At 48.7% G+C, this 11,013-nt stretch overlaps 1 protein-coding gene across 1 annotated transcript; it reads left to right on the forward strand.

The window, feature by feature from the left end:
• Positions 1-526: 526 nt before the first annotated feature.
• On the forward strand, positions 527-10,035 carry NRN1 (neuritin 1). Its single transcript, XM_006138807.5, has 3 exons — positions 527-868; positions 5,274-5,418; positions 8,856-10,035. The coding sequence occupies exons 1-3, from the start codon at positions 814-816 to the stop codon at positions 9,085-9,087; spliced, it is 432 nt and encodes a 143-aa protein (XP_006138869.1). The 5' UTR covers positions 527-813; the 3' UTR covers positions 9,088-10,035.
• Positions 10,036-11,013: the final 978 nt, after the last annotated feature.

Consider the following 11,013-nt stretch of genomic DNA (forward strand, 5'->3'; position numbering starts at 1 on the left):
AGTCCGGGTTATTTAGATGCCGGAGGGGGGGGGTCTTTCTGGCTGTGGTTCAGCACCAAGGCCAAGGCTGAGCCCCCGCCGCGCTGCTGCCCGTGCGGCTGGAGGAGCAGTGGGCCGCGATCACATCCAGGGGTCTGCACGCGGGAGTGCGAGGCGGGAAGCGGGGCGCAGCTGTTGCGTGGGAGGGGGTGGGGGTGGGGGGTAGGCACCCCCCGGCCTTAGCAGACGCTGCTCTGCCTGTCAGGCGCTGGCTGCAGCGTGGGGACGTGTCCGTATGTCCGTACAGATGGCGGGAGCCCTTCCCAGGCCGGCTCCTCGGGTGGGGGGGAGGCTTTTCTTTGCTTTGGGGAGGGGGGGGGTGTCCTGCACGTGCGTGGAGAATCCGGCCTCCCCAAATCGTGCGGGGTCACCCCAGCCAGCAGCCCGGGGGAACGGCACCGAGGGGGGAGGTTGCGTGGCGATTAATGGCAGAGAGCGGGCGACATCCAGGCGGGGATGCCTCTAAATGGCGTTTCTCTTCCAAGGTGCACAGGAAAAAAAACCCGCCCGTGTCATTCCCCCACGTCAGGGCTGGTGGTGGGCGTGAGGCTGCACTTCCCCCGCCCCCTGCTAATGGAGTGAAGCCTTCCCAGCTCGCCCTTCTCTCTGTTTCTCCCTCTTCCTCTAGCTCTCCTGCGTCTCCAGCTGCCCCTCGGCTGCAAAGTCTCCGCGGCCGGGGACTTGTTGGCAATGCCTGGTTTTCCGCCGTCCCCCCCGTTTTCCAAAGTAACTATTTAAAGATCTGCAGTCGCAAATGGTTGTACTAAATGTAGGATGGGACTTCCGTTGAACGGCAGGTGTATTTCTCTGCTCCTGGCTGTACAGATCGGTAAGTGGACCGCCAAAATTATGTCTCGAGTGGTCTGCACCAAACCCCGTTTGATGCATGCAGAAACGGAGGGTCTTGACTAGCCCGAAAGTGTCGGCATGATTGGTCCTCGCTCGCTCTTTTAATGGCATTTTCGTGTTTAATCCGGATGCCCAAAAGCCACCGCTTTCCGCAGGACAGGGAATGAATTCGTATTCGCCTTGAACCGTTTTTGCTCCCCCCTATTCCAAAGCAGACGGCTGAAATGCTCTTTCATTGTTAGGTTGCTTCCCTTTGCCTTCCCTCCTCCCAATGAACGAGTACATGTATATTTCTTTCTAGGTGTATGCCACCGACCATTCAGGGGTTCCAATGCCAGCCAGGATGTTTATTTCTTCCCTAGAGGGGCAATGAGATGAGAAATGGAACAAAATGGCTAGAGAGAGAGCTAGCTGGAAAGTTTATTTGCAGGAAATCAGAGACGTGCAAAGGGGGTCGCACTGCTGTATTTTGGAATGTTAGGGGCTCTCCCAACTGCGGTGAATTTTTAAAGTGCGGTGGTGAAATAAAAACAAAATCTAAATCTTTTTGCCTGAGTATAAATTTTGTGTAAGCTAGGAGAACCGCTGTCACTAAAGCACAAGCGCAAACAAGCCTATCCGTTTTTGAGCGAGTTAGGTACATGAGCACAGGTTTCCCTCCATCCTAATTATGTGTGTGTGTTTCTTCTTGCTGTTATTTTAGGATTTGGTTGCTGCTGTTTTGTTTGTTTACTGGGTTAATTTTGCTCAATGTTGCCTATTACAATATTTTCACAGTTACAAATATTAAAACAGGTATAGAGTTCACAAATCCTTTGATTCCTCAAAAGGAACTAGTAACAAAAACAAAAACAAAACAAAAGAAATTCCCTAGCATGATCCAAAATTGAGATCTTGGATTAGAAAATAACTGAAACACACCCTTGTATCGATACATTGGCATATGACAAGATACATCCTTGAAAATATTTTCTGCAAAGGAATTCGGGCACGATGAAGAGGCTCCGTTTTGCTGGTTAAAAAATTATTTCGCTCTGTCGCTTTCCTCGCTAGCCGATCTCTGCAGCATTGGGGTGGGGGAGAGAGTGAAGAAAAAGCAGAACGCGATGAAAATAAATTTCGCATCGATGGGGGGAGGGAAACCCTACAGACGAAACATTGAACTTGGGGAATGTGGCTAGAATTTACAAACCTCAGAATTCATGTCAATATTTCAACCAATCAGAATAATTTCAAAGGACGCTGAATACTTCGCAAAGTCATTTCTAAGATGAATTGCCTTTTTTAAAACTACATTTTTATAGATGTATTATTTATTTGGAGGTGGTTGTGAAGATAAGAATTTTACCAAAAGAGGCATTTATTCACCGTGAATGTTGGATGTTTTGGCACTATAGACGCACTAGATTGTTCGAAAACGTGCAGAAATTTAAGTTCAGACAAACACAGTACTGCAGATCTCAGATATTATTAAAGTGCAGATATTTTGGGGGTAGTGATATGAACTTTCGGATTTTATAGGCAGTTTGATTTTATTTTACGCCGAAGCATTTATTACTATTTTGAAACAAGGTGCCATCTCTGCTTTGCTAAGAGAATAAACGCCGCATCGAGTGTAGAATTGTACTTCTCTCTGCTGGTGAATTACTAACGGTTTGGTATGAAATGGAAGTGTGTCGCATTAGCTTGGTGCCCCCCAGTGTCTTTTTGCCCCAATGCCTCGGTCCTTATGAATTTGTGGCTGGAAGCTGTCCGAAACCAGTGACATTTTGAGAAGAGAGGTGGCTGAGGAACGGAAGAGGAGATTGCGGGAAGGTGGTACAGAAAGACAGACGACTCGGGGACTAGGCGCAGCTAAAGCACCTGTTAAATACAGAGACTAAGAAGCCAACACAGGGAATGCAAAAATGACCCATTGTGGATGGAGCCTTTCGCCCTTATGCACTGCAGATAGGTTGCATTTTTTTTTTACTGGGAGGGGGGGCACAAAAGACCTAGCTCAAGCGAAATCCCGTTGTTGTTTCACTCGGGGGGAAAAACCCTGTCTCGTTTTTAAAAGCAGGGTTGCCCCCGAAGCCACAGCGACAGCGCGCTACCAGTGCAATTAGCTGCTCCTGGGTTTGGCCCGGGGAGGCCTCTCCTTCAGAGCCGGAAAGCAGCGCAATGGCACTTCGCGAAGCGCTGTGGTTGCCATCGCCTCTCGGCGCCCCCGGGGGAGTCGCTTCGCAGGGCAGATCGCTTGGGAGCCTGTGACTTGTAGCGTTTTGCCGCCTACCGCTCGGAAGTGGCGTTTCCGCCCTCCCGGTTAGCTCGCGCGGAGGGATGGCGAGGGCTTGGAGCGGTCTGAGTCTCCCTCTCTCTCGGGACGGTCCCAGCGCTGCCATTTGTGTGCATGTTTGGTACCGTGGCCAATGCCTGCGCGCACATACCCCCCCCCCCCGCGTGTTTTGACGGGCGGGCGGTGGTGCGGAGGGGTGTGGTTACTAAGTCAGGTTAATGCTGATTCAAGCGGGGTTTCGGTGTCGAAAGCGAGCCTGGTCATTGCAGGGCCTTACAAAGCAGCAGCCGCGCTGCCCAGGGGACTCTCTAGGGTAGTTTTGGCAGTTGCCGTCCCAGGCTCCCAACCCAGGGAATGCCCCAGCCATGGGGGGCAGACTGGGGGAAGCGGCGTGTGAGCATGACGGCGGCTGTAGGTGGCTAAAAGAGGCACTGCATGGGGGGCAGGAGCAGCTTGTGAGCACTGAGCTCTGTTGTTCGGGAGCAAGCCAGTGATCAATTAAACCAACAAGCCTCTAATTCCCTTTCATTTGCAGCAGGCTTGATAGGGATAAATAGCCCGTATGCTGGCGAATCCCAGGCAGGCGGCTAGAAAGTGTAGCTGGTGTTTTTTCAAGCAGACTAATCAATTGAGTGAGCCCTCAGCGTGCAGGCGAGCAGAGAGAGAGAGAGAGAGAGAACCACAGCGAGGCGATGGGCTGGGAGGGATTTTAGAGCGAATGTTCCTTGTAAAGGTTGTTACAAAAAGTCTTCAGCCTGGCTCCCCTTGCATGGGAATCCGCTAAACCCCTCCGCGCCGTGTGGATTTCATTGCCAGGGGAAGAGAGAGGGAGGGAGCCCCCTTCCTCCCAGCAGGGTCAGTTGAGTGCGAGGCTAGAGGTAGACAGACTAAGCTGTAGCTGGGACAGTTTTCAGAAACTCCCAGCCTTCTGGGCAGAGCGATGGAGAGACGAGCTGAGGTGAAGTGAGGTAAATGGTGCTCTTGTGTTTCGACGCCAAACCAGCGTGCTTCCCACGCGTCCATTAGGCTGGCTACAGACATGTCCAGAGACACAGAGTCTGACATGCAAACCAGGGAGGCGTCTGTCTCGCTCCCATCTGGCTGCAAAACTATGCCCTACCTGAGAAGTGGTTTCACACACTCCTAGCCTGTGATTTCGCGCTCAGGGCATCGGTGGATGGCACAGCAGGGCATTGTCTTTTCTTTTCTTTTCTTTTCTTTTCTTTTCTTTTCTTTTCTTTTCTTTTTTCTTTTTTTAAGTGAGAGGGTCTCAGTGTGCGCCAGTTAACAGCAAAATCCGAAAGGTGCCGCATGGGGGGATGTAATTGGGAACCGATTTGAAACGTAGAAAGAAATCATTTCTTTTACTAGCGATGGCAACCCAAAGATTTTTAATTTCCACCCCCACGCTATTGCCCCATCGGAGGGTGGACAATCCATGAGCCATTGCAGCTGGAGCCTTTTGTTTGTTCTGGGAATGATTTCCTCTTCCTCACGGAGTGATGTCTGATTACGCTGATAACGAAGCGCACTTTGGACGTGGCTGTCCGTGCTTGGGTGTCCGTTCAAAGCAGAATTTGCAACCAAATGAAACGCACCCCGGGAAAGGAAAGAATGACATTGAACATTGCTTTGAATAACCAAAGACATTGCACATTGCTTTGATAACCTGGCGGCAATCAGGACTCTCCTGGGCCACCCTGTAAGCTAGATTCAGACCCAGAAAGAATTGATGCTGCACACCTAAGCCAAAGGCACAAACCCCAGCTCCCTGAATGGATGTGAGTCAACCTGTTCTCAGCACACTGGTCCTCAACCTGTTCTCAGCACACGGGTCCTCATTCGAAATTAATCCCTTCTGATGGTGAAAACAGCCAAACAGGAAAGCTGGCTTTTTGTAGGGAGAAGGAAGCAAGGAGATGTGTAACCCGGTGCAGAGCTTCCTGGCACGACTTTGATCCCTCGCTTATGGTGGGGAGGTGGCGGGGGGGGGGGACGGAGGAGGGAGTTTACAATGTAGCTCAGAGATATGTGGGGGGCTGGGGGCTCTACCGCGTTACTGTGTTGAGATCTGTCCCGGCTGATGTGGTGCTGATCTGTTCCCCAGCGTACCTGGTGCAGGCGGTGAGAGCAGCGGGGAAGTGCGATGCGGTCTTTAGGGGCTTTTCGGACTGCTTGCTCAGGCTGGGCGATAACATGGCCAACTACCCGCAAGACCTGGACGACAAGAGAAACCTCCAAACGATCTGCTCGTAGGTCTCCCTATTTCCTTCTTATTCCTCGTTCCTGGGCTCGCGAGGGGCGGGCGTTAGTTGTGGTTACTGGAAAAGAAAGGCGCTGCCTTATTTCCCCTTGTCCCTGCCCTGAGTTGGCCTAACCGCCCTCCTAATTGCCCTGCCGTCTGAAACGCCACTCCGAGCCACACTGTACGGAGAGGAGGGGCTTAACTTGCGCCGGAGCGGAGCCATTCCGGTCCGCCTCCCCGCGGGTTAGTCTTCTGGCTTCTCTCCCCTTTCTCTCGCCCTCTGCATTTTTGCTTGTCACGCCTATGGTCCCTCCCCAGTGGATCTATGGAAGGCCCCAGGTGTGCCATGCAGCGTTAGCTGTCAGTGCCAACAGCCATGCACGGAGGGGGTGGGGAGTGTTAATAAAAAGGGAGGTCGGAAATCTAGCGGGAGCTGGTCCCGGCTATGCGGAAAGGCCGGTTTTGCTGCTAACGAATGGCCTAAGAAGGGAATCGCCGGCAGAATGCGGGGCTTTGCGAACCCACCTGCGCTGCGTTTCTTCTTCACTGACTCCCCCCGGCTTCTTTATTCGTTGTGGGTCACCTTCGGGTTTCCTCACTCGAGAAAGCCGCACGAGGAAAGGGATTAGAATAAACAATAAACAATACACAGTTAAGACAGCAACAATGCGATCGAATGTACAGAACAATAATGCTACCCGACACCTTAGCGCCTTATTAGAGAGACTTCTTCCTCCGCGCTAATTCCGAGCCGGTCAGGTCCATGTTTAAAGCGTTAATAGCAGGTCGCAACACCGTGGCTTTAAAAGGTGTGAATCGTCACTTGGGCTTGTAGAAGAAATACTCGAGAGACTGGCCCGGAAATAGTCACGGCAGGCGAAGACACACGGATGATTTCTCTGCTAAACTTTCAGTCCCTACGGAAGGACCCGGCGGGCAGCTCGTAAGCACAACTCTCCATTGAAGTCATTGCAGAGTTTTGCTTAAAAGCCTAGCGCCTGGGTATGGTCCCGGGCTTAAGGAAATGTGAGTCTGGATTTATTTCGTCCACATTTTCTTTTCTTTTTTTTTTTAAAGCGTCCTCTCAAATTCCTGACTCTTTCCTGGGGACATATGAAGGTTGTTGGTCAGAACAGGAGGAGAACAGCTAATGTCTTAATTCTAAGAACTAAGGAGCTCTTTAAATATAGTAACACTCCATTTGTAATAATAATACTAATGATACGAATACTAATATTATTAGTAATACTTAGAATAGTCATAAAATAGTAGTAATAATAATAATAATGATAATGATAATAATAAACTAGTGACAACAATAGCAACAATAGCAATAATGTAATTAAAAAATAAATCCCTTTACAGGATTTCCCTGACTGCTCGTTTCCTGCACAATCCTGGACTATTCGGCAAAATAATCATATTTAGAAGCCAATGAGGTATCACTGGAGTGCAAAGGCTTTCTTGAAACATAAAAATGAAGGAGTCAGAAAACAATGCCCATTAAACGGAAACATTTTTAACATGTTAACCCAAAAGACAATGTTGTGAACTCTCTGTGGCTTTTCTTTCTATGTATTTCCGATCGCCACGTAGGTTATTTGCAGCGTCTGCAATACCGGTAGGTGGCTTTAGCGGCCAGCTTTAATATACCTGCTGAGCTGCATGCAGAAAAAAATACATAAATAGGGACGCATCCTAAAGTAAAGCCTTTGTTCTAGCTAGACATTGTGCAGGAGTTAGCTTCTTGTCCAGTGCCACCCCCCGTGCCTGATTTCTTTAAAGGTTTCTCTCCCCTTTCTTTATACCAGTATGTGTATTGAAAGAAGATCAAGGAAGATTTAATTTTCCTTAGGGAGATGCAATTATAGCAGAAATACTGCAGGAGAGGCACACTCTCAGCCTTCTTGGCATCTCAATATCTCATTATTTATTACAAATGTAGCAAACACTGGAGTCTACAACCAGTGTAGAGTGCTCATAAATTAGAGGCTGCAGGACTGGTTAAAAAACACAAAATACCGAGAGCCCGCCTGAAAAAAACACAGACTAGAGAACATTCAGACTAGAGACCTGCCAGTCGCCTCTGAAATGCGACATAATCCCATGGATCAATCCTGCTTGGAGTTTAGATTTACCTTCGAAATCTGGGCTTGGTTTGAGTGAGAAAAACGGGAGAGCAATTTAGGACTAGAGAAATATTTTCCAAGGGGGTGAATAATTTCTTATTCTAAACACGGAGGGATCCTGGGCCTAATCCAGGGCCATTTTTAAATCGCTGGAGAGGCTTCGCCTTTGTCTCCAATGGGCTTTGGATCAGGTCATGGTTCTGCAATTACAGGAATATTGTCCTGCAATTTCAGAATCACTGACCGGGCCCTGTTCTGCAGAGAGGTGGCTGGTTTGCCAGCCCACTAGGACCCGATCCAAAACCCTCTGAAGTCGAAGGGTTGGTTGCCTATGTTGGATGACCGACCTGGCGGTGCTTCTCTGCGAAGTAACTTTGATGTAGGATCGTTCAACTTTAGCCGAGTCTATCGTTATGGAAGAGTAAAATCAAGGCTCTATCCCCCCACGACAATACAGTTTATAATCATAAACCAATACCACCCTGCTACAGCTATCATGCAACCTAATAAATACATGAAACCCGTAATAACAATTACAAATAAGAAACCCTCTCCTTAATAAAGCCCTTCCGTTACAGGAAGGCTAATAACAGGCACCTCACTTTTTGGGGGGTGGGGTATTCTCCCGATCTATTATGTGCATGGCTCCATGCGCTGGGTCCTGGCTGCTCTCCCTTGCAAGGTAGCTATTTCGATTCCCGACACTCCGCGCAGAAGCACACCGCAGCCGTACATGCAAAGGAAGCCAGCTGGGTTTAGCCTCCTGGTTCCTTTAGTTTAGGAGCCCGCGTAGGCGAGACTAGCTCCCGGGTTGGGGTGGGCAGGCATCGGTTTGTCTTGGGGAGGCCCTGAAACCGAGCTGTTGACTCAGCAGGCTTGGCCCTGCGCTCACTGACAGCAACACCCACCCACCCCTCCAGCTGGCTGAACTGGGACTAGGCGCAAAACCAGGCGCGTAAGGCTGCCTCCGCTAAGGCGCAGCTTCTGAAGCCCAGGGCCAAACGCGTCCCCAGCGCCTATTGGATTCAGGTGCCTGGATTTTGGAGCGCCCCAAGGGAGACCTCTTGAAGGGGCCTGATTTGCATAGGGCGAAGTGGGGAGGGGTATCTGAGTTTGGGCATCAAAAATGGGGCACGTCATCGCTGCACACGTTTGAAGCTCTTGGCTGAGGTGGGGGGAGGACAGACTCAGGAGGGGTCTAGGATGGGAGGAGGAGCGGGAGGGCAATGGGGCATGCAAGTAAAATGTTGTTGCACCGTCTTGTGCCTGCAGCGAGTGACCTGGCGCTTGTCCCCTGTGTTTGCTCCTTCCCTAGGTACTGGGATGATTTCCACTCCTGCACCCTCACAACCCTCACGGATTGCCCGGAAGGCTCGACAGATCTTTGGGAAAAACTGAAAAGGGAATCCAAAAACCTCAAATTCCAAGGCAGCTTATTTGAACTATGCGGAGGAAGCAACGGGTCCGCTCCTTCCCTACTCCTCCCTGCCTACCCCCTGCTCCTGCTGGCTCTCTCTGCAGCATTAGTGACCTGGTTCGCCTTCTAGGAGCGCTCTCCTGGTAGAACACACATCCCCATCCCCACACACTCTCCATATACTGGATTTATAGCGGAAGTGTCCATCCGTTTTTTGGGGGGACGTTGTGTTTATCTGTGATGATGATGAAACATCCATATAGGATTGTGGAAACGTTCTCTCTTTATTTTGTGTTTTATTTGCCAAATGTTACCAAACAATGAGCAACAAACAGCCAAAATCGGACCTCAGCTTTAGTATCTCTTCAGCTAAAAATAGAAAAACTGGAGCCCTTTGTGCAAAAGAATCTCAGGAACGGCTTTGGGCCACCTAATATTAATAATCGTAATAAATATTACTAATAATAACAACAACAACAACAACAACAAAAGATGGGCTCCTCTTATAATAGGAACGAAAACAATGAGTTGAGAAAAAAAAAGGCACTGGAAATGAATCCAAGAGAGATATCTACGTGTGAAGCATATGGTGAATAACTCACAATCTATCATCTTTCCTCCACAGTCGCTTGTTTTTGGTCATTCCACTGCAAAAATAAATTTCCCCGAGGGGGAAAAGAAAGAGAAAAAAAAGAAATGGACAATTTAAAAAAAAAGAAGGAAGGAAGGAGCTGTATCAAATGACTGAAGATTGAATGCTGCTAAGATTGTTGAGCGTTTAGCTTTACTTGGTGTTGTCAAGGCATCTTTCCGAGTTCACTGCCTTTAATTTTTCTCCTCTCTTGTTTTAGATGTTACACATACAGTAAAATACCTGAATATCCCACAATATAGATCACAAAAAGGGGCTTAAATGTAAACCTAAAAATACAGCATAACGATTTCGACAAACAGAGAACCTTGATTTTAAAAGAAAAGATGTAATTTAAAAAAAGAGTTTATTATAAAGCCAATTCAGCAAAAAAAGGAGATTTGCTACAAGTAGAGAAAGAAGTATAAAATAAAAATTATTGTTTGACATGAGGGTGTCGTTTTATTTGTAAAATATGCATGGTATATATCTATTTAACTGGACAGGCTTTTAATATAATGGCGGCCAAATGCAAAGCCGCTAAATTAATATTAACATCGTCATCTTGGTGCAAATAAATATAGAACTGCCAAACTAATTAACGTGGCCATTGGAAATAAAAATCGTGCTAGAAAACGCTCCCGAAGAGAGTGCCCAAAACTCCTTTTCTAAAATGTGTGACTCAGCGGAGACCAGCCCAAGCCAGCTAGCGTGCCAGATTCCAGTGGGAAACCGAGGCGGGGGAGAGGGGAGATCGGGGGGGGGGGGGGGGTTACCCAAGCCTGCAGGACGGTCTGCAAAAGTGGTAGCTCCTCTCCAGGTCTCCCCCCTTTATTCACCGGCGCGGGTTTGGTTGGAACAGCTATGGCTGGCGGCGTTTTAGGCAGACTATTTACAGCTGTCTTCTTTTACAGAGGTGTTTGGTGATTTAAAAAAAATCTCTTTTGCTGAAAAAAGGGGACAGTTTGTGGCTAGGGAGGGGGAGAGAAAGCAACCACCATTAAGATGCTGCAAAGGAGGGACAGAAAGCTGCTGCCTGGGCTCAGATGAGTCCTTTCATAATTAATAAGACAGCTCAGCTGAAATAGCCAGGAGACTGGGCCCTATTGATTTCGCAGCAGAAGCTGCTATAACCTCGCCTATTTATAGGATCTTGATGCCTTTGTGGAGAAGTAAACATCAAGGAGTAAACACAACCTTTCTACCTAGGAGATGAGAGTCCTGCGGAGAGGGAGGCAGCTGAGGGAGGCACGAGCTGGGGGAGGCGTCAAAGTTTAATTTGGATTCTGCAATTCTAGTCACACCTATTATTTATTCGGGGGGGAGGAAGGGGACTGCAATAATCCCCCCTTCTCCAGCATATCATGATTCTCCCCTCCCCCAAGGGCTGTAAAGGCTGCAATGTAATGTGTAAGCAATAGCCAG

The sequence above is a fragment of the Pelodiscus sinensis genome, chromosome 2 (genome assembly GCF_052426305.1).
Source record: "Pelodiscus sinensis isolate ZL-2025 chromosome 2, ASM5242630v1, whole genome shotgun sequence".
In the NCBI taxonomy this organism is placed as follows: domain Eukaryota; kingdom Metazoa; phylum Chordata; order Testudines; family Trionychidae; genus Pelodiscus; species Pelodiscus sinensis.